Source organism: Rosa rugosa, chromosome 2, assembly GCF_958449725.1.
Source record: "Rosa rugosa chromosome 2, drRosRugo1.1, whole genome shotgun sequence".
NCBI classification, from domain to species: domain Eukaryota; kingdom Viridiplantae; phylum Streptophyta; class Magnoliopsida; order Rosales; family Rosaceae; genus Rosa; species Rosa rugosa.
Window position 1 is genome coordinate 10,856,889 of NC_084821.1, and position 21,870 is coordinate 10,878,758.

Here is a 21,870-nt window from a genome sequence, read left to right on the forward strand (position 1 = left end):
AAAAACTTAGATCCAGGCCACCATGGTTGAGAGGTGCAAAATTTATCATATTTTGGTCTATTGCTATTCACTATTTTATAATCAAATGAATAAGTTAGAAAAAAAATATAAAAGAAAATGGATATTGAGATAGATGATTGTTGAAAATTTTGATAGATTAAAATAAAATCAACTAGCTACACACATCTTCCTCAAATCAATATCGCAGAGAATTCGATAGGATCAATGTTCATGCTTATAGCACTACACCCACACACATAATCCATGCTATCGTATTACCAACTTATAAGATTCAGATTATAAATACAAATAAATAATCAAAACATAAATTAATAAACTTAAATCAGGACAGAAGAGAATAGAAGATTAATGAGAATCATATGCCAGAGTGTCCAAATCAAATATAATTACTATCCAATTGAATCAGAAACATAACTATGTAGTCTATACTACAAGAACTCATTATTCAATCTAATTGTCATGGCCGTGAATCTCTAAATTCCCTAGGACCCCAGTCTTCATCGAAAAATACTAGCCAGCCTTCATCAACTTTGCAACCTCCATCGCCATCAAGCAAACTCGTTACTTTTTTTTTTTTTCATATTTTATAATAAGGGGCATAAGAGGAAATTCCGGAGAAAAGATTGGCAAAAAAAAGTTGTGAGGTGTGTATTAAGTAATTTCACTTTCATGTGTTTGGTAGAGTAAAAGTAGATGAACAAGTTTTTCAAATGAAAGAAAAAAGTGGGGGAAAGTAAATCCTCTCATAGAGGGATTCATTTTCTTTTACTCTTTCCTTACATTACTTTCTCATCCTATGAGAAAGACAAATGAATTATTTTCATTTTCTCGAACCAAACGCGGCGTAAGATTGTGGAATTGTGAGTTATAAACAAGGTCAGGTGTTCGATTTTCACGAAACATGTTTTACATAGATTTTTGTAAAATCAATAGCTATTCACATTAGAAAAGAATAGTTACTCACACCTCCATAAATTGTTTACTGTTGCAACTTATTAATTTTACTTCAAGCAAACATGCTCACATTGCGAATGCTTCTCTCATATCATTCGATGTTTCGTTACCTCCAACTCTATCAAATGAATTGAAAGAGGATGAATTATATTAATAAGCTTTTGGAATTCATCTAGGATTTCTTCGCGATTTTTTGGACTTACGTTTGCTCTTAAATCTTAGGGTTTTTGTCCATTTACCTCATTTTTAGATATTTTTTTCCCACTTACCCCATTAAGTTTTTTTAATTCCCTCTTACCCAAAATACTGTAAGGAGGTCTTCCTTAATACCCTATTAAGATTTTTTTTTGTTTTTTTTTTTTTAATACCATTTTACCCTCACCCCTTTGTTACTTAGAGAGAGAGAGAGAGAGAAACCATAGGAGACTTCGCCAGAGCCCGGTCACCGACCGCCGGATTCCGACACCTGCTGTCGGATTCCGACCAACTTTCGCCTGATTCCGGTCACCGGCCGCCGTCCACAAGATTTTTCTGAAAACCTCACTGGAAAGGTTTATTGCCCCCAATAGAGGTCTATTGCCCCCCCCCCCCCCCCCCCCCAAAATAGTGGGGCGCAATAGATGTCTATTGTCACGCCCCGAATTTTGAATAAAGGATTCAAATCCGGAACATGACTAATAACAATACAAATAACGTTCTGAATTTTTCTCTCAGAAACAACCACTAGTTACACCTCTCGATATTTACATAAACCAAATCCTCAAGCTACTTATTACAGTACACTCTCACCAAAACAAATTATAAAGCTCAAGAGAGCACAATTCTCCTCACAAAACAAATGCTATAAATCTAATACTAATACTCTAAACCGCACGATCACTACCCTGATTCTCCTGACCTGTAAGACTACCCGCTACACAATTTGAATAGTGTACCGGGAGTTGCAACAACACAAAACCCGGTGAGCTTTTGACAGCCCGTATGAGTAAACAAGAAAGAACTGTTGATTTATTCAATTATATTTATTATAACTCAAGTAAACAATCAACACACTCACAAGGTAACTCCAAAAATCACATAAACATAAAAGCAAGTATATTCTCGATACTCTCTTTTAAAACTCAACATTTGACTGATCACAACCAACAACTATTGCAACATTAATATGTGAAATAACATTAAAGCAAAGCATGCTTGATTCTCTTTTCACTAACACCTTCACATATTAACAATATATCACAGATAGATATTTGATCAAAATAATATAAGTACACTTTTCATTTTAGTGAATTTTCGGATTAACTGGTAACAAATCATAAATACAAGTGCTAGGGTCCAACGTACTATACCCAAAGCACGAGTAAGCCAGGTTGACTGGTAACAAATCACAAATCCACGTACTAGGGTCCAACGTACTATACCCAAAGTACGGGAAAGCCGCAGCATACTAGGGTCCAACGTACTATACCCAAGTATGTATACCCAAGGTCGGCTACTTCCTTCAATAGTGCACTATCTGAAGGGACTAGGGCCCAGACTTAACGTCTCATATCACAAAACAATTTTACCAGTAATTCACTTAAGCACGGGGTTGTAGAAATCACCCGGCTTCACAATTGTACTTCTCAGACAAAATCAAATTCCAGACATAATCAAATTCACAAAATACAATCTTTATGATTTATAGATCGTATATGTGTATATGTACACCACATAAAGAGACATATTATTTCAAGACAAATCTTTATTTCTTAAAATAATTTCCACATATTCACAATTGGGCATATAAAATAGCTTTCACACCACATGATCAACATTTCATTATTCAACAATTAAATGCGAGATTAATAGCTTGAATAATATCCAATTCATTCTCAATCATTTCATCACACCAATCATACGTCAACCAATATATATATTCCACGTATATATAAATATATATATATATATATATATATATATACGTAATCATCCGCTCAGGGATGACCACTAATACCAACTATAGTTCAAGCATAAAAACCGTGAAATTCATTTGTATAATAAAATCATTTTACTTACCTATGGACCGTAGTTGATCAAGTCCATATAATTTAAAACAAATATTTATTCCACAAATATTTTCACACAATTGCGACAAAAATAAAGTAATTAAATTTATTTGGTTCGTAATATGAACCACGTGAGGTTTACTCACCTCTAATCCAGCTGCGTCTTCTTAACAGCTAAAACAACAATTTTCCCGAATTGTCCGCCAAATCAATCGGTCGATAACCTAATCCAATAATGATCTTAACTTAGCCAACAACTCATAAATGTAATTAAACGACGATCCAACGGTCAGATCTGAATATAATGATGATCCAACGGTCGGATTCAAATTAAACGATGATCCAACAGTCGGATCTGAATTTAATGATGATCCAACGGTCGGATCCTCAAGGATCGCCTTTAGGATCATCCTCCAAAATTATCACGAAGATCCAATGGTCAGATCTTCTTGAATCACTCTAACAAACATCTCCACAAAATTATACGAAAATTTGACGGTCAGATTCTCACGAATCGCCTTCCGAATCATCATTTCTCAATTATACGAAGATCCAACGGTCGGATCTTCGCCCGTGACCACACAAAGTCATCGGGACAGTCATACAATCAACATATCTAAATTTGAAGCAAAACCGATGGTCAGATCTTCGCAGATCGTAAACCGAAGATAAACGTAAAAACGTTAAATAGTAACGTAAAAACGTAAAACGCTCGTATGGATGCATAGATCATCGCCTAGATAATGAAAACTCAAAAAAAAGGTCCGACGCGCCGCCACACGAGGAGGTCAGACGGCGGTCAACTCGGCGGTCAACGCAGGTCAACCACCTCCGATGCAAAAGTAGTCAACTACAAACTGGTTCAAAATGAAGGGTTGATCGACTTTCATACCTGGAGCTAAGCGAGATTCGGTCTAGATCGTCCTAGATCAAGCTTGGAAGTCGGATTAATCCTGTGCGTTCGATCAGATTTCAGATTAAATCAGGGACGTCGAAAAAGTCAAACCTTGATCTAGTGTTCTACACTCAAAATCGTGATGAAAGACTTACATGGGGATGATCAGGGGGAAGAGGAGATCACGAAAATGGGGAGGATCGGCCCGTGCAACGCCGGCACGGCCAAGATCCAGTCGGGTCGAATGCTAGGCTCTGGGGGGCTTCGATCCACGTCTGGGGGCAGCGGCGATGCAAGGCGATGGCACCAGGCGACTGGACGGCTCACGGAGAAGCCAGGGATGGCCGGGTCGTGGCCGGAGGACGCCGGAGGAGAGAGATGGATCCGGGTCGGGTCGGCCGAATGTCTTCGGGTCTGAGGGTGAGGGAGAGAGAGAAACCGGAGGAAGGGGGGGGACTGTTCAGCAAAAATAACAAAATTCTGTCCTTAATGACAGAATTGAATTTTTTTGACTATTTATAGAAAAAACCCTATTTTCAAATATTCGTAACTTATTCATACGAACTCCGAATATTGCGTTCCACATGTCCACGAACTCGTATCGACGTGCTCTACCACTTTCATGAAGGAAGTTTTCCCAAATTCCCAATGTATAAAAAGTCACTTTTTGAGACCCCCTAAATAACGTTCGTTTTCGAAAATTAAATCGTTCGAACTAATACCACAACTTCTTCAAGCTTCGTACTCGCTCCTACTATCGTGAAATCATTTCTAAAAATCCATGGAATTTAATTTGGATTTTTCGGGGTATTACATCTATTATCCTCAATAAAACTTTCAGTTGCTAGAATATGAACTAATCTCCCTAAATTTAGACAAATAAAACTTTATTAAAAAAAAACGAACAGATTATATCAATTTAAAAACACCTATTGCTCTCCAATAGACGTTCAATTTCTTTTCATTCCTTCTGTCCTTACTTAAAAAAAAAAAATTAAATTAAAAAAAAAAAAAACTGATTTGGGCACCCAAGTCAAGAGCCAGACCAAAACCACCAGATCGAAGCACCTCCGGAGCTCGCCACCGACGTCTCTCACCTGTAAAAAAAATTATTTGGGCGACTGCAACTTCTCTTTCTACTTCTTCTCCTTCCGAACAGATTCTCGGAGCCGAGCACAACTTCTCGTTGTTCAAGGAGGAGACTGGTTCGGGGAATATCTAAACCACACCACTAGCCCACGGTCGAGCTGGCCTGACATGAAGAGACCGGGGATCCCCGCTTCGAAATTTCCTGAAATCGGACCCAAATCTCGCCGGAGATTATTGTTCTGCAGTGGGCTGCCATGGAATCGAGGCAAAAGAGGCTAGTCCCCGGGGCCATGATCTCAGACTGCAGGAAGCTGAAGAAGTCGCGGTTCCAGACCTTGATCGTCAGCGAGAACGAGAGGTCCAGGGTGAGCTTTTCCACGAGTTGGACTCCGACGTGGTTGAGTTGGATCCGGCCGGGTCGAAGGGGAAGAGGAAGAATACGGCAGTGGAGAGGGGGGAGGAAAGCGACGCTGGTGGATATACAGAGGCGGAGTCTTCGGGTCTCCGGAGCGAGAGAGAGAGAGAGAGAGAGAGATGGCATTGATGTAGTTTTTCAATTAGGCTGAGGTCAAAATTGTTATTTCACTTTAAATTGTGTTAGTGGGAATAAAAATCTGTTGCTGGGGTAAGTGAGATAATTTTTGTCAATTTTAGTGTTTTGGGTCAAGGACCCAAAATCTTAACCATGCACATGTCACCACCTAGATTAATAATGACAATTGATGAGTACATCAAGCGTATTACCAACTTATAAGATTCAGATTATAAATACAAATAAATACAGGCTTGCTCACCTAAGGGATAATTTTAAGGGACTGTGAGGGATAAATACATCTCAACCACATGTATTAAATATAAAATCAGAAATTATAACAATTTAAAACTATGCATTTATTTTCAGCCGTCAAATTCACTTGTCCCTCACAGTCTCTTAAAAATTGTCCCTTAGGTGAGTAGGCCTTCAAATCAATAATCAAAACATAAATTAATAAACTTAAATCAGGGCAGAAGAGAAGAGAAGATTAATGAGAATCATATGCCAGAGTGTCCAAATCAAATATAATTACTATCCAATTGAATCAGAAGCATAACTATGTAGTCTATACTACAAGAACTCATTATTCTATCTAATTGTGAGGTGTGTATTAAGTAATTTCACTTTCATGTGTTTGGTAGAGTAGAATGTCTCTATGAGTCTTGTGGACGTGCTTAGCTTTAGCGTACCACAATTGCGTGCTCGGCATTTTAAGGTTAGGTAGAATAGATTGCCTGCAAGGCGAGGTATTTTTATGTGGCATAGACTACTCTGAGCATAAATGTATTATTGGAGTAATCTTCTGTACCATTCTTGATCTATGAACCGGGTCATACTATTGGTATGCTTCCATTTTATAAAAAAAAAAAAGAGAACAAGTAGATGAACAAATTTTTCAAATGAAAGAAAAAAGTGGGGGAAAGTAATTCCTCTCATAACTAGAGGGATTCATTTTCTTTTACTATTTCCTTACATTACTTTCTCATCCTATGAGAAAGACAAAAGAATTATTTTCATTTTCTCAAACCAAACGCGGCGTAAGATTGTGGAATTGTGGGTTATAAACAAGGTCAGGTGTTCGATTTTCACGAAACATGTTTTACATAGATTTTTGTAAAATCAATAGCTATTCACATTAGAAAAGAATAGTTACTCACACCTCCATAAATTGTTTACTGTTGCATCTTATTAATTTTACTTCAAGCAGACATGCTCACATTGCGAATGCTTCTCTCATATCATTCAATGTTTCGTTACCTCCAGCACCCCTCTCTCTATCAAATGAATTGAAATAGGATGAATTATATTAATAAGCTTTTGGAATTCATCTAGGACTTCTTCGCGATTTTTTGGACTCATTTTTTTTTAGAGTAATAGTCAACCACTTTATTAAAAATAATAATAAGAAAAATTACAACTTATAGAAATATAAACTACTTCGAAATGAAAAATAACAGAAACAATACTAGATGCAACAAGGCATCGGAAATAAAACCTAGAAATGATATTAGGGGATGCTAAAAAGCATTTGATGAAGCACCGGGCAGACCCCAGGCTATATAAAACGGTACCAATAGTATGGTCGACCATACTTCCACGCAAAAATATGCGTCGAATAGAGGGTAACCTTTTATCAAGGCAACCGGCGGTAGTGTGACCGACCTTACCTACTCCACACAAATTAATCCATCGAGTAGAGGGCAATCTTCTACCTAAGTAGCAGAAATTTCAATTCCAAAGTGCAGCTGAAGAAATAGCCCATAAAAAGTCTCTTGGATCCCAAATACGTATTCAGACAGAACATAAAGCCCAAACCAAGGCCCAACTTTAGCTCCTCGATTTTTTGGACTCATGTTTGCTCTTAAATCTTAACCATGCACATGTCACCACCTAGACAATCGATGAGTACATCGAGTGTCCATTGGGTATGAACAACCATACGTGATACTTTTATTTTTTTCTCTTATTTCTTACAGAGACCCAAAAAAAAAAAAAAAAAATTGATGGTGATATATCAATACCTATAGATAATTTTTCGTCATCTCAAACTCGCAATTACATCCCACAATCCAGATAAAAGACAAAAATTTCTCCAAGGACGAAATTGACTATATATTAATGAGTGCAATTCTAAAAATATTCTATCTTTGCATTTTATAGGTGAAAACAGAATTGAAAGGATAAAAAATTAAAGAAAACAGAAAAACTGTAAATGGATCAGTTTTGTACTTTCACCTGGACTGGGCCCATGTTTCTCATACTGCATCTCAAGGCCCAAATCGCAACTAGGGTTTTGTGCTTATAAACACTAGCTAGCCATCGCTGCCTCTCTTCACATAGCTCACCTCCCATATCTCATCTTCTCGCTCTCACCGAAGTTCACCCCAGAAGGAGCACAAGCTTTCCGTCTCAACCGTCACCATGAGGGCCAAGGTAACCAAACCCTAACCCTAAAATCTCCCTTTTTCTGTTTGGTCAAAATTGTTATACTGTTTTTTTCGTTCTTCTATCTTTCGAAGCTTTGGTATCCGATCGCTGATGAATGAAATCGGTGTGTGTTGCAGTGGAAGAAGAAGAGAATGAGGAGGTTGAAGAGGAAGCGCCGAAAGATGAGGCAGAGATCTAAGTGATTGCAGTAGCAGCAGCAGCACCTGTTTCACATGGCGTTTCTGAGCCTAGGCTTTTGAGTTTTATCAGGCTTAGTTGTTTGTTAGGGTTAAAAGCGACTCTCATTTGGTACTTTTATTTCAAGCTTTCTGTTACATTCTCTAAATTTTTAATTGAAAATTCGGCTTTTATGAGTAAATTTTGTTTCGTCCTGTGGATGGATCGACATAGTTTGATGAATGAATGTATCAATTTATCTGCTGCTGCTATTTGAATGCATTCTGTAGCTGGAATGCTGTGTTGTTGTGATACTGATTGTATTTTGGTCTTGAACTCTTGATGGATGGATATCGGCCTTGGTCACCGTCACAGGATAGTGAGGTTCTGCTTTATTAATGGTCTTGTTGATTTGGAAATGTTTGGGCCATAGAAATTTAATGTGTTGATTTCATTATGGTGATCGAGGACTTGAGGTGATTGCAGCGGCTTGAATCGTGTATAGTCTTGTGGATACTGAACTGTTTGACAAGAGATTTCAATATGCTGATCAAGGAGTTGAGGTGATTGCAGCGTCTTGAAATGTGTAGTGTATAATTGTATACATCATAGATATTTTTCTTTTTAGACATTATTTTTGTTTAGGGTGGTCAATACAAGTTTTCTGATACTGCTTTAAGGTGCTCATCGGTTTCAATCTGTTTGACAAGATAATAATGGGTTCAATAGATGAGGGATTTAGGGTTGATTATAAGCCACCATATCTTTGTGGTCAGTGTGTGGTCATTGCATAGTTGCGGTTCTTAGTGTATACAGGATAGATGTTTTTCTTGATGTTGAATGCATCACTGTTAGTTGAAGTAAGCAGCTGAGTATGCAGAAGTCTATATTCGAATTATAGTCTAGAATTCCCGACTCATTTAATACTTTCAGTCACATTTTATGGTATTTTGGCCAGGGCCATTTCACAAATACATTATGTGCTACTGTTTGTTGGTTTGTCTCTTAATGTCCGTGCCTATCTTCTTTAGCTCCTCGAAGGAGATTATAGTCTCTGAATCAAATCCGCCTGCAAACTGAATATATATTGTGTTAGTACTTGTTGCTAATGCAAGTAGAAGTAGAGGTTATAAGTGAAGAGTTTCTTCAGTGTTACCTGGTGTACTCGGAAAGCAAATCGGACTCCTTGGAGCAAGAGGTTTTCTACTCTTGAGCATTCACTAGACTGCACTTCTTTGATAATCCTTTTCATGAACTCTTTGGCCAGCCTTAGAGAACTTACTTTCAACTGCAATAAGTCCATGGACATGTATTAGACGTACAGTTGGCTTTGGTGATTGTCTAGCTTTGGCATGTATTAGACATACAACTGCAATAAGAGGTTTTTTGCTTTTATCACAGTGCGAAAGAAAGCTATTCTGAAAACCTCTGTTTGAGAATTGTGAGAAATATTATCAGGTGAAAGCCTGGGATTGTGTTACCGGTTGTGTTCAGTTTGATTCCAGTTTTAGCCTGGGTTTTGAAAAGGAATGTGGATGTGGAAGTCGGATAGTTTGAAATTTTGGGTTGGAGTGTGGAATTTTGTATGGATTTACATTGTCAAAATGAAAGAACATATTATCAAAAAGGGGGACCAAATGACCAATAAATCAAAAATCTTTGCAGTTGTCCGTTTCATTTCGCTGGAACTATATAAGAAAGCCTCTATATATTTTTTCGGTCAATAGAAAACCTCTATATGGTTCTCTTTTTTTAAGCTATTGGTAAAACATAGTTTTCAGGGAAGAACTTGAGCAATAATGATAACAAAAAGTCATTAACTTAATTATTTTTCACCTACCTGTCCGATCAGACCTGTGTCTAACATCCATTCCCATGGGATCTGAAAATCCCTGTATTTCTTGCTGGTAATGTCCCTTGTCCTCTCTGTGCTGCTAAGACTTCTCTCCAATCTGTCAAAATTGAACCTTAATATTTCGTTCCCTACAATGAATGGAACAGTAAAATTTAAGCTTTTGGACATAAACATGCATGCTTGCCTATCTTGTAATGCTTCTATTCTTCTTAGAGCCAAGATCAATGGCTCCTTCATGCTGTCTTCGAATGATGAGACTTCGGATTTGAGGTTTCTGAGGTCTCTGTAGTTGCAAGCAGCTTCTCGCAGAGTGTCGGCTTTTCGTTCTGGCCACTGCGGAAAATGCTTCAAGACTGCTCTTTCATCAACCAAGGAGGACAGCTGCCGATCCAGCCAATTCACAAATGCTTCTACATCAGCAATGTTCTTAAAGGTTGCTGACTCCACCTCACCGATCAAGAAATTTATGAACTCTGCTTGTGTTTCGACCTCTGACTTTATCTGTTGATGATGTGCAAACGATGTCAGCAAATTGTGTGTTTTTATAGGGAGATTGTAGAATGAAGAATAGGGAATTGCCATTCCCTTGCTATATACTTACAGCTAAAACATAAGATGAACGATTTTCGATTTCTCCAATCATGTTCTTGGTGAGTGCAAAAACATGAACTCCTGCAGGGTTGGCTTTGTTCTCCATGTGTGGATCTTTCCTTGTAAGTGATCGGTAGAGCTCAATTACTTCTGGCACACGGCGCACTCCTTTTGAACCGACTAGTGATTTTGAGGGCGGTGGTGGAGGTGGAGGTGCTGGTGCTGACGGCCCTTTATTTCCCTTTACCTCCTTGAATGAAGCAGGAGGAGTTGGAGGTGGTTTGGGCGGTGGTGCATTTGTCAATGTCGTTGCCGGCTTTTCCTCTGTGAAGTCTAATTTCGGACTCATTTTCTCTTTTGCAGCTGGACTTTGCTCTGGTGTATCCATCGAGTTCTGGAACTTCTTCCAGAGAACAGTTTTCCTCTCATGGTTGTATGCTTTAAGGGAAGTTATCTGATCTCTGAGGCGAGAAACTTCTCGTCTCAGCTCGTGGTTTTCTTTCTCCAGTGAAGCATTCTTTTCGAGAGAAGCTTCGAGTTCTTTTCTGAGGAAGGTGATCATGATCTCTGAGTTTTCATCTTCTTGTGGCATCCTGCCTTCGGTGTAAGAAGGACGATGACACAAGGAGATAGGAGTGTGACATAGAGTTTCTTTTGGATCTTGTTCCTCTTTTATGTGATGGTCTTGCTTTTGAAGGTTGGTGTGTGAGATGCTTTTGTAAATTTGCCCCTCTTTCTGTTGTTAATGGCAGTTTGAGCTTCCGGAGTACTTAGTTTAGACAAGATTGCTTATAACTTTTGAGGTCTTCTTCATCTGTCCTATGCCAAGATTTATTATACTAGTAACTAGTTGGCATAATAGTTGCAAGTATGTTATAGTTTTTAGGTGCAACAATATTCTTTGGTCAAGTTTACTCTAAAATCCATGTTGTTTTTGGGGTTTCTAATATCTTACATTGATAATGTCACTATCATATGTACCAGGTGTGCCATTTACTTCATATTTTACAGGTAGTCTTGTGAAGATTGACCCAAAAGTGAATGGTATGTATGTGATTGCTAAATTTACAAGTAAAAGAAGGTGCTGGAATAGATTTACATTTTTTTTTTTTTTTTGGTCAAGGAATAGATTTACATGGTAGTTGCTGCAATGAGGCCTGGCTAAGTTCGAAATGACATTCCTTTTTTCTTCTTTTGTTTTACATTGTTTGTCTCCAAATAATTAAGATATTATTAATAATGTTGTACGATTTCTCACTTTTAATATGTAATTATAAAACTGACTTTAATTCTCATAATATATGTCTTTATCGATCAATCTAAATGCGATACGATTAAACATGGGTTAACATGAGTAACTCCTCTCCTTACCAAGCTTACAGAAAAATGATCAAAAAGCAATTGATGGGTTGAAAGAAAAAAAGGTTAGTTACACCTGCCTAATGTCATGTATTCATGTATTAGCTTCTTTGGCCTATCATTGTGGTTCAAGTGTAAGCCTCAGACTGGGATGGTGAAATCATAATTAGGTTAATCTAGGCATAATTAAATTGTGATCCTCTTGGTTTATATGCGAACTGACTTATGCCCCTTCATGAGATTATGGCTAAATTGAATTAGAAATTTCTATTCTTTGCTTGTGAAGCAACGATGAGAAAGCAGGAAAAAGGAGGAAATGAACACCAGTGAAGGATGCTGACAGTGCAAAATTAAAGGAAAAGTAAAAGCTTTGATATTTACAGCCTACCAGATTGAGATCCTCCTAATTTTTTCTGCTTTATTTTTCCTGTACTTGAGGGAAAAAGAAGAGGAGGGTGTCAGGGGTTTCTGTTTTCGTTTTTTCTGCTTTGATTGGGATTGAGTTCTTCTAGCTGGTTTACTTATTATATTTAATAGATTCAATGAGGTATAATCTTAGAATGTGAGATTTCATCTTATGTGTTATTTTCCTGATTGAAAATCTGATAAACAGAGAAATTTACACGATCAATGTGACATACTAGATGGTCGAGTGTTGAATGTATAATGAAGGTCTAAGGGTCCGTTGATGGTTCGCCTCAAGCCCGAAACAACCATGGAACTAATTCTGTGGCCTTAGATGACAGATACTGTTATGTGCTAATTGACCCTAAAAGGATATAAGAGCTAAAACCTTATAGTAGTGAAGAACAGTGAGGCAGCACTTGGGCTTAGACGTAGCTCAAACGCTTCCCCCTATACCAGGGACTAGGGCTATATTTTTTAAAGGTTATATTCCTCTCCATTATTTGGTACAAGTCCACTTCAAATTCAGCTTTGATTTCCAGGGGACCCCTATATCTATAGCTCTTAAATCTAAATTCCCTATAGGCAAGGGAACCTGCCTTCAGGGGTTGGTCATAGGTAAAACAACTTGCTCAACACTCAACATCAGAACAACACGAACATGAATGTTGAAGGGGGTTTGAAGGACCCAATAATTGATCTGGGGTTTTTCATAAACACAGAAACTCTTAACCACAAAACAAAAAGGTGCAGAATTAATTGTGAAAACTTGCCCCAACAGAAAGGGAAGCAGAGAATTCAAATGTCGGTTTCTCACCCATTTGGCTACTAAACAAGAACCCCTAATTGAATTGGCTTGCCATGTTTTACAGTCCCAGCAACAGCTTCTGTACAGTGACAAGTCAATGTCTATGATGGAGACAAACCGATAGATATCTAGGACTCTAGGTTTAGTGGGGTGGATGTTGTTGAAGGATGTCAGGATTATGCACACTAGCTACCAAACTATGATTACTTTCTATTGTTTTTTTAATGAATAAGGGATTAGGCGATATTAGCTCATCGGAGGCAAACAATGTAGGGAACAAGTCTCACCCTCTATCTCGAAGGAGAGGGGTTTGCCACACTCTGGGAACCCACCGCCCGTCCCCCTATTTTTATTTTATTAATAACATAAAAAGAAAATACAACCTAAAGAGGGAGGGGGGAGAGAGACATAAACCTTACCCCAAAAGCTAGAAAGAAAGACAAAAGGAAGTGAAAAAATTGAAGATGAACCTCAAATTTTCCCAACTTCCAACTGTTAAAACAAGCCCAACACCAACCCATGCAAGAAAGAGAGTTAAACATGGCGAAGGTAAGGGAATCCCAGATCATCCACTTTCTATTGTTGTAATAGGAGAAGATTGTTCTAGATTCCCAGTTCTAATTAAAATAGGATTCCTTGTACTCAAAGATTATGTACTTGTATCCTCAATATAGAGGCTCCTATTATCAAAGACACAGCTATTCTCCAAATTCTCTCTACAATTCTCTTTTCCTTAAACAGAAGTCAAAGATAGATAAACCTAGAACGTGCCCCACGCGCGGAGAAAAGAAAAAAAAGGGAAACTCAAGCGAACCCTCTCCCGGCCGAAAGCCGCAGGCACTCCTACCGCTGCGTTCCGGTCTGGGAGGGGATGGTGGATCTGCCCTGCGGTGTGGTCCTATGGCGGTGCTGCGGTCCTGGTTTTGGTGTGAGGGTGTTTGAGCTCGGTGGGGGCAGATCGATCGAGATCTGCTCGGGTTTCTGGGTGCTATGGTGGAGGCTTGGATCAGAGATGGAGGATAGCGGCTGCATCTCGGACGGGGAAGAGCGCTCTAGATCTCTTCTTCTCCGATCGTGGGGGAGACCGGACATGGAGCAGCGACGGAGGCTTCGGGCGTCACGGCCGGTTCTGGGTGCTTGGTGCTGGCTGGGTCTTCGATCTTGTGGCAGAGATGAGCCCATAGTGGGTCTGCGTCTTTCTGAGATCTGGGTTCTGACATCGGCCAGGCTTTGGGACGGTCGGCTTTGTGGGGTGGCGGTGTTGTGGCGTTGCGGCAGCGGTCTAGTGCAAGGCGACGGGACGGTGGAGCTCGCTGGCAGCTTGCTAGGTGGACGGCGGCGCTAGTTGTTTGTGGTGAGCGGTGGTTGGGCCAGACCTTTGTGTCTGGGTCATGCCATTGGTTGGGCCGGGCCTTTGTGTCAGGGCCATGCTTCTTGGGGGTTTCTTTGTTTTTATTTGTTGTTGTTGTCTTTAGTGTTTTAGTTACTTGCAGTGTTTATGTTTTTGCTTTGTCAGAAATAAGCTCCAACCGTGTTCTGGTTGGAGCCAGTGGCCTGTGTGCCAGTCTTTGCACCTTGTGTGCCAGTTTTGCTCTAAGTATGCGGCGAGTTCCTTGCACTTGCAAATGGTCGCTGCCTCCTAGTAGCAGAGTGAAACTAAGTGTCACTGGAAGTTGTTTCCAGTGGCATCATGATAGGAAAGCTATGCGTATGGTAGTTATGCTTTGCTGTAATCGAGTTGCAGATCAAGTTATCTTTCCGTTGTGTCCCCGCTGCGTTAAAGCAGTTAAAGCAAATAGAGTCGCCAGTAGAGCGCTCTTTGCTAGTTGGTGCTTTGTTGAGTACAAGCGTTTAGTAGAAACTCAGGATAGTATTTCAGGATGTTCTCTAGCTACTTATTGTAATCAGGGGTTTAGGCTCAATGTCTCCCCCTTGTATTCGATAGTTTCTTTATTTAAGGCTATCAAGGCTTGAGGGCTGCCGCCCTTTTTCTCAACAAAAAAAAAAAAAAAAAAAAAACAGATGTCAAATAATTCTCAATTGGTTATTCACTCAACTTCCAAAGGCATTATTAAAAATTGACCATGCTAGTAGTAGTACTATTTTCGGAAAGCAGTGGCGTAGTCAGGAGGATTGAGAGTTGGATGTCATTGGTCGACCGACAACTAGCTAGTTAGAGCAACTCCAACAGCTTCCCCATAATTTGATTTTTCTCTATTTTAGGGAAAATGAGCCTCTTTTGCTCCAACAGATTCCCTATAATTATCTCTATTTTAGAGAAAGTGAGGAAAGAGAAAACTAAATTCCTTATATTTACAGCAATCTCTAAAATTTAAGGAAGAATATGGAGATTTTAGAGATTGCTGTAAAATAGAGAATCTGTTGGAGTTGGAGAAGAAAAAGATGCTAAAACTTTGACTTTTGCTTCCCTATTATACAGAAATTATAGGGAAGCTGTTGGAGTTGCTCTTAGGCCTCGTCTAGTCGTCTTAAGAAATTATGGTCTAGTAGGTCAGCAGAATGATACGCATGCTAGCGACAATCGTCCACACATAAATGTATGTGAATCTCAAATTAGAATTGACGAATAGCCAGGCCTCATCTAGTCGTCTTATCAATATGCTGCTTTCGTCCACATGAGAATTAAGCAGTGCAGATCCCAAAAAAATCTCAACTAAATGTATTCAAAACTAGTTGCAAATGCGAAATTAGAACACAGAAAATCAAAACTGCTAAGATAAGATAATGTGCATGCTAGCTATCTCTTATTCTAATTTGACTCTGAAATAATCTGTCATGTGAGTCTTTTTATTGCGGATTTGGTGGGCGGCTATTGGCGGAAGAGACCCTGGAACCCCATTCAAGTAGCTCTTTGCTTGTGTCATCCCTGTGAACAATGACTTCTATGAAGCACAAGCAGTCTTTCTTGTCCCCTGTTGCTGTTGCAATGGCTTCTGTAAGGTCCTCTTCAGTGCGTACCTGAGACGAAAACAAATGCTCGTGATTTCTTCAATTCACTGCTAAAGCAAGTAAGCCTATTCATTGAACTTATGACCATTTAGTAGTGCTCAACCCCCTCATTTAGTGCTCCAACATTAAAAAAAGGAGTGCAAACTTTGGCTAGCTTTCAAAATTAACTTCATCCCGAATTTAGTGTATACCTTGGTTGTCCAGCAATTTCCTTCACCATTGTGGATTGCATCCACTAAACCAGTGTAGTTCCAGTTCTTGATCACATTGTAAGGCCCGTCATGGATTTCGACTTCTATTGTGTATCCACCATTGTTTATGAGGAATATGATGCTCTTTTGATTACATCTGATCATTGTTGACACATCTTGTGCAGTCACCTGTCAGCCAAATGTCATTAGTTAAGCCTTTCAGACCATTCAACAACATCATGAGTGTGACACTACGAGTTCAACAAAGAAATTAAAAGTTGAAGCTTTTCTAATGAACTAACCTGAAAGCTACCATCGCCAATGCAAGCAATGACACGCTTCTTCGGTACTGCCTGTGCATATCCAAGAGTTCCACCAACAGACCACCCAATCGAACCATATTGCATCTGGAATTCGTACCTGCAACACCAACTTTATTTCTCTTATCATTGTTGTAAACAACAGTCAGACCTCAAAATCTTAAATCATTAGGGTAGGAGTCAACAATGTATATTAAGCCAACACCCTCCTTAAGTCACGAAAATGTATGTGCTAGAACAATCATAAGCATCAAAGGCCACAAATTATAATTACTATGGACTCGTAGTTAGTTGCTCACCCACATCCTTCTGGCAACTTCAGTTTCTGGCAGTTAAACCAAGAATCACCAGTCTCAGCAATCACAGCTGTATCAGCTGAAAGCATTTTCTGAATATGTTGGAACAGAACATTCACTCTCAAAGGCTCATTAGGCTCAGATTTGACAGGCTGGCCTTCCGGGACAAAGATTCTGTGGTAATTCTCATAAGCAGTAGTGTTGCGTGTGATCTTCTTTGCAAGTGCCTGGAGAAAGTCCTTCATTAGAACACACCCGAAAGAAGGGCCATTGGCTATAATCACGCGATCAGGCTGCACAATGATGGCCTTCTCCTTCTTAAGAAGGAGTGAGTACCCAACAGAGCTGTAGTCATTGAAAATTGGGCCAACAAATACGTACGCATCAGCTGACTCCACAATCTCACCACAGTAGGCAGTGCCCACTGCCCCCCAATATGTCCCGATGAAGTGAGGATGGGTTTCCACCACATGGCCTTTGGCTGATGGCATCACAGCCAGGGCATAGCCACTGGCATCAGCCAATTCGATAAACGCTTCATGGGCTTTTGCAACTCGGAGTTTTGGTCCTCCAACCATGACCGGCTTCACCGCCTTGTTTAGGAAAGCTGCTGCTGCATCCACAGCTGCCTCTAACCCCCTCTGGTTACAAATTCTGCATTAAGACATCATGAATACCCGAAGTTGAAACAAAAACATACTTAAAAAAGGAAGTTCTTTCGTGTTAATAATCTCGTTAACTTAGGAAAAAATTGACGTTATCCAGAGTGTCAATCTAAGCGTTTCGTGACAAATTGACAGTCGAGTAACATAAAAATGTTGAATATATAAAGAAATCATACTATATAAACAAACAAGTTACCTAGGTGATAATGAAAATGGAATAGGCTCTCTGCCAAAAGTTGGATGTGAAATCCCAGGCAAGTTACAACTAATGCTAATATAGACAGGCTTGCTTTGCTTGAGAGCAGTAGAAATGGCTGTATCAATCTGCTCATGTGCATCTTCCAAGTTGTTCACCACAGCCTATACCACATCAAAACCCACATCAATCACTATTATTAGCAAATCTAAAAATTTGACACAAATCATGAGTTGCTTCTAACATTACATTTTAGTTAACCATGAGTCTTGAACGCATTTATAACCGTAAGATTGAGAGTCAACTGAATATTGAAACTCAAATTAAGATGGGCTTAAAAAAAAAACACGATCACACATATTATGTATGCATTAAAGGTGTAAACTTTTCGACTTACTTGATAGCATGTGACAGACTGGAAGCACCTGAGTTCTTGGCTAAAATCCGCCAAGCCGATAGTGTGGTGAAGAATTCTGTTGGTGCCATAATCATTTGTGTTGGGTCCTCCAACAACACAAATCACAGGTAGATTCTCACTATATGCCCCAGCAATGGCATTAAGCACACTAAGCCCACCCACAGTAAACGTGACCACACAAGCCCCTACCCCGCGAGACCGGGCGTACCCGTCCGCGGCGTAGCCGGCATTGAGCTCATTGCAGCAACCAATGTTGGTAAGCCCCGGCTCGGCAATGAGGTGGTCAAGAAGGGTTAGGTTAAAGTCACCAGGGACAGAGAACACGTCAGTGACACCCACCTCCACGAGGCGGTGTGCCAGGTGGCGGCCGAGGGTGGAGTCAGGGGAGGAGATAGTGGAGGGAGGGTGGTCGTGGAGTGCAGCGGCGCCATTTTGGGGAGGGCAGCCCACGTTGTTGTTGGTGGGCCTGGTAAACTCTAGGGAGCCAAGGCCAGTCGCCATTGGAGGATCGAGGAATGACAGAAACAAATGAGAATTTGGGGTTGTGTGCGATTGCTTGAGGATCAAACAAAACGTACAAGAGAAAAGGTTGGATCTTTGAGGTGAGTTTGAGAGTTGAGAGCGTATTTATAGAGGGTTTGCGGCTACGTAAAATGAGGTTATGGGTTTCTTGGGGAAGAAGAAGACTGATTCGCTCTGTCCTCTGTGTGGATTGGAGTGTAATAGTACCTAAACTTTAGGGAAAATTATAGAAGGTTTGTCCATTTTTAACAAGGGCATTTGGTAAATTTTGACAGCAAAAAATGACTCGTATAGAATTTAATGCCAGCTCCATGCATACACTAATTGACAGTAACTGTTATATATACCTTGATAACCAAGTTTTTTTTTAAAAAAATTTCTTTGCTTGAAAGGCCTTGATGCTCAAGTTATTTCCTAAACGTCTATTCTAGAATCAGAATTGGAAACTTCGATTATTCAAGGGAAAACTGATACATTTTTATGTCCATTGCGAGAAATTTGGCAAAAGAAAAAAAAAATGTTCATATTTGTAGGTTTAGGGCTTTGTGGGATCCTATGGATAGCATACTGTTTACGTTTGGTAATTAATACCAGGGGCAGCCCTGGGGGTGTTCAAATGGAGCAGCCGCACAAGGCCTCCGGTTCTCGAAGGCCTCTTAGTTCAATTTTTTAATGGCTTTAACAAATATATACACTAAGAATGTTAGAAGTTAGAGAATTGCTGTACAGTTCAGTTGGCAACTCTGCTTTAAGTTGTTAGGCTTGATTGGTCTTGGGTTCAACACCTGCTTTAAGTTGTTAGGCTTGATTGGTCTTGGGTTCAACACCTACGGGTGCTTTAGCTCTATTTAATTTTTTCTTTGCCTTTTTTGTGATCTTCTCTCTTCTTTTATTATTATTTTTTTTTCTTTTCATTCCTAAGGCCTCTCTACTTTCTTCTTTGATCTGTGTTATGTTTCTTGACTTTTTTTTTGTCTTTATATTTTTCCTTCCTTGTTTATGTTTTTAGGCCTCCACTATTTTTTCCTTCTATTTATACAAGACATTTTTCTTAATTCTTCTAATTGAGGTCGTGATTAATAAGGCATCATTTAAATTTTCGCACTGATCCTCTTAATTTTCAGGACCGGCCCTGATTAATACCTTGCTTCGTAGCCAAGCTGTTTCCTTAATAACATGCATGAAAAGACAATGCATTTCTTCCTCACTTAAGTTTGGACTTTCTTGCCACTAAAAATGAAATAAATAGAAAAGTTTAGAAGCCGTGCAAAGGAGTTCAAAGTTCAAAATGTTGTATTGTTTGCTAATTTTACCAATGGTAGGATAAAAACTGTGTGTTGTATGGTTCACACACAAGAATATAGGTGCCTGAATATGTGCCATAGTGGGGCTCATTGTTTGGAAAAGGCTAAAGCTCCTTCATTTAATTTTTTGTTTTTTGGAATGAATATTCATATATTTATACAAATTAATTGAGCAGTCACCACCGTCACAAAATTATATAGATCACAACTTAAAGTCCTTTAAAACAACAACTTGTCATGCCCAGTGAGCATAAAATGGAGAGAAAATTCATAACAAATAATTACCATAACGTTCTAATCTACTGAGAGTAGGAGTGTGCTTTCAGAATATGAAAACTTTTCTTGTTAGTTCAACTATGTGGTACTATTCATTTGTTCTGAGATGCAGCCATTGAAAACTTTACATTCTTTTTACAAAGAGAAAATTTCAACCCACGTCCCCAAACTATGCTGTCAAGGCCAATTTGATACCCGAACTCTCAGAAGTGTTAATGTGATATCCAAAGACCTATTTTGACATCAACGTGATACTTCCGTCTAAAATCTCAAATAGCGCCGTTTGTTTGCTGACGTGGCAAACATGTGGGCCCCTCAAAAAAGTGAAATGATCAATTTACTCTTTTTTTTTGTTAATTCATTTTTTTTCTTCTTCTTGTTCTTCTGGGATTTTCTGGCTTCTGCTTCTTCTTCAACCTCAATCCTCTTCTTCTTCTCTCTCCTCCTCCGCCCAAACCATCACCAATGCTGCCATCATCCTCTCCAATTCCTGCTACAAATCCATGTTCTTCGCACTCAACTGCCGGTGGACAGACCCAAAATGAAAGTTGGGTGACATGATTAAAAAAAAAAAAAAATCAAATCTTTCGGCACCCAGAAAATTGCTCTGGCTTCTCCGCCAAAACCTATCTCCTTCTTCTCCGCTCAGCAGCTTTCCTCCTCCACCGCCACAGCCTCAAAGTCCTCCTCCTCCACTGCCGTCGTCATGTCAGTAACAACAGATACCAGAAACTCCTATCAAAATCACAATCACAAGGCCAAAGCAACATATAACTATGAATTCATGTATACCAGCACTAAAAACAAACCCAGCATAAACCAAAAAAGCAAAACCAACCCAGATAGCAATTGAGCACAATTAGACCAAGAAAAAGACTTGGCAGCTGGTACTTGGTACCTTTGGCTTCTCCCACACATTGTCAATTGCTCGATTTGAGTGAAGAGTTGAAGCTGAAGAGCGAGCTCCACTACCTCAACAACAATGGCGAAAATCACAGAACCTCTCATCCCTGCAAATCAAACACCTCAAGCAGAAGCAGATGAACCACCTCCAGACTTCGATCCCGAAACCATGCGAGGCCTCCTCCTCCACCTCTTCCTTCTCCCCCCTCAAAATCGCGTCTTTCATTTTGTCCGCCACCATCAAGTCCGCTCGACCACTTTCGCCACCGCGACTCCGACGCCAGCAGCGGCCCATAACCCTTGTCGCATTCTCCGGCGTCAACGACGCATTTCGACGACTCTCATCCTCTCTGATCGCTCTCGTGATCGCCGAATCAGAACGTCAACAGCCGCCCATAACCCTCGTCGTCTTCGAAATCGACAGCTGCGGTGGCATCGTCGTCGTCGATGTTGGTGTCTGAATCGACTGATCGTGGAGGAGTACCAATAGCTACTGTGGATATGAAGGCATGGTGGATAGCGAAGAAATCAAGGATGAAGTTGGTGAGAGAGATGAGACAGGGGTCGAGAGAAGGAGAGAGAGCGAGAGACTGATAGCCTCCAAAGCCATCAAAACCCAGATACCCGAAAACCAGAACCAAGAAA

At 39.8% G+C, this 21,870-nt stretch overlaps 2 protein-coding genes, 1 long non-coding RNA gene and 1 other non-coding gene across 6 annotated transcripts; 1 reads left to right on the forward strand and 3 right to left on the reverse strand.

The window, feature by feature from the left end:
• Nucleotides 1-120: 120 nt before the first annotated feature.
• LOC133734963 (small nucleolar RNA snoR135) lies at nucleotides 121-271 on the reverse strand. Its single transcript, XR_009858707.1, has one exon. It is a non-coding gene; the product is annotated as a small nucleolar RNA snoR135 (small nucleolar RNA).
• Nucleotides 272-7,731: 7,460 nt separating this feature from the next.
• On the forward strand, nucleotides 7,732-8,348 carry LOC133734163 (uncharacterized). The gene is made up of 2 exons (XR_009858120.1): nucleotides 7,732-7,975; nucleotides 8,107-8,348. It is a non-coding gene; the product is annotated as an uncharacterized LOC133734163 (long non-coding RNA).
• A 684-nt stretch (nucleotides 8,349-9,032) lies between these two features.
• LOC133734162 (INCREASED PETAL GROWTH ANISOTROPY 1-like protein 1) lies at nucleotides 9,033-11,413 on the reverse strand. Of its 2 annotated transcripts, XM_062161802.1 has the most exons (5): nucleotides 10,603-11,399; nucleotides 10,186-10,502; nucleotides 9,987-10,098; nucleotides 9,303-9,434; nucleotides 9,033-9,222 (listed from the first exon to the last, which is right to left on the reverse strand). In XM_062161802.1, the coding sequence occupies exons 1-5, from the start codon at nucleotides 11,182-11,184 to the stop codon at nucleotides 9,130-9,132; spliced, it is 1,236 nt and encodes a 411-aa protein (XP_062017786.1). In that variant the 5' UTR covers nucleotides 11,185-11,399; the 3' UTR covers nucleotides 9,033-9,129. The 2 variants fall into 2 exon arrangements, with proteins under 2 accessions (XP_062017786.1, XP_062017785.1); XM_062161801.1 differs by having other exon boundaries at nucleotides 9,987-10,502; nucleotides 10,603-11,413.
• A 4,284-nt stretch (nucleotides 11,414-15,697) lies between these two features.
• Nucleotides 15,698-18,802, reverse strand: LOC133732636 (pyruvate decarboxylase 2-like). Of its 2 annotated transcripts, none has more exons than XM_062160223.1 (6): nucleotides 18,200-18,802; nucleotides 17,803-17,966; nucleotides 16,945-17,595; nucleotides 16,628-16,745; nucleotides 16,326-16,514; nucleotides 15,698-16,143 (listed from the first exon to the last, which is right to left on the reverse strand). In XM_062160223.1, exons 1-6 carry the CDS (start codon nucleotides 18,719-18,721, stop codon nucleotides 15,973-15,975), a joined length of 1,815 nt encoding a protein of 604 aa, XP_062016207.1. In that variant the 5' UTR covers nucleotides 18,722-18,802; the 3' UTR covers nucleotides 15,698-15,972. The 2 variants fall into 2 exon arrangements, with proteins under 2 accessions (XP_062016207.1, XP_062016206.1); XM_062160222.1 differs by having other exon boundaries at nucleotides 16,628-16,757.
• Nucleotides 18,803-21,870: the final 3,068 nt, after the last annotated feature.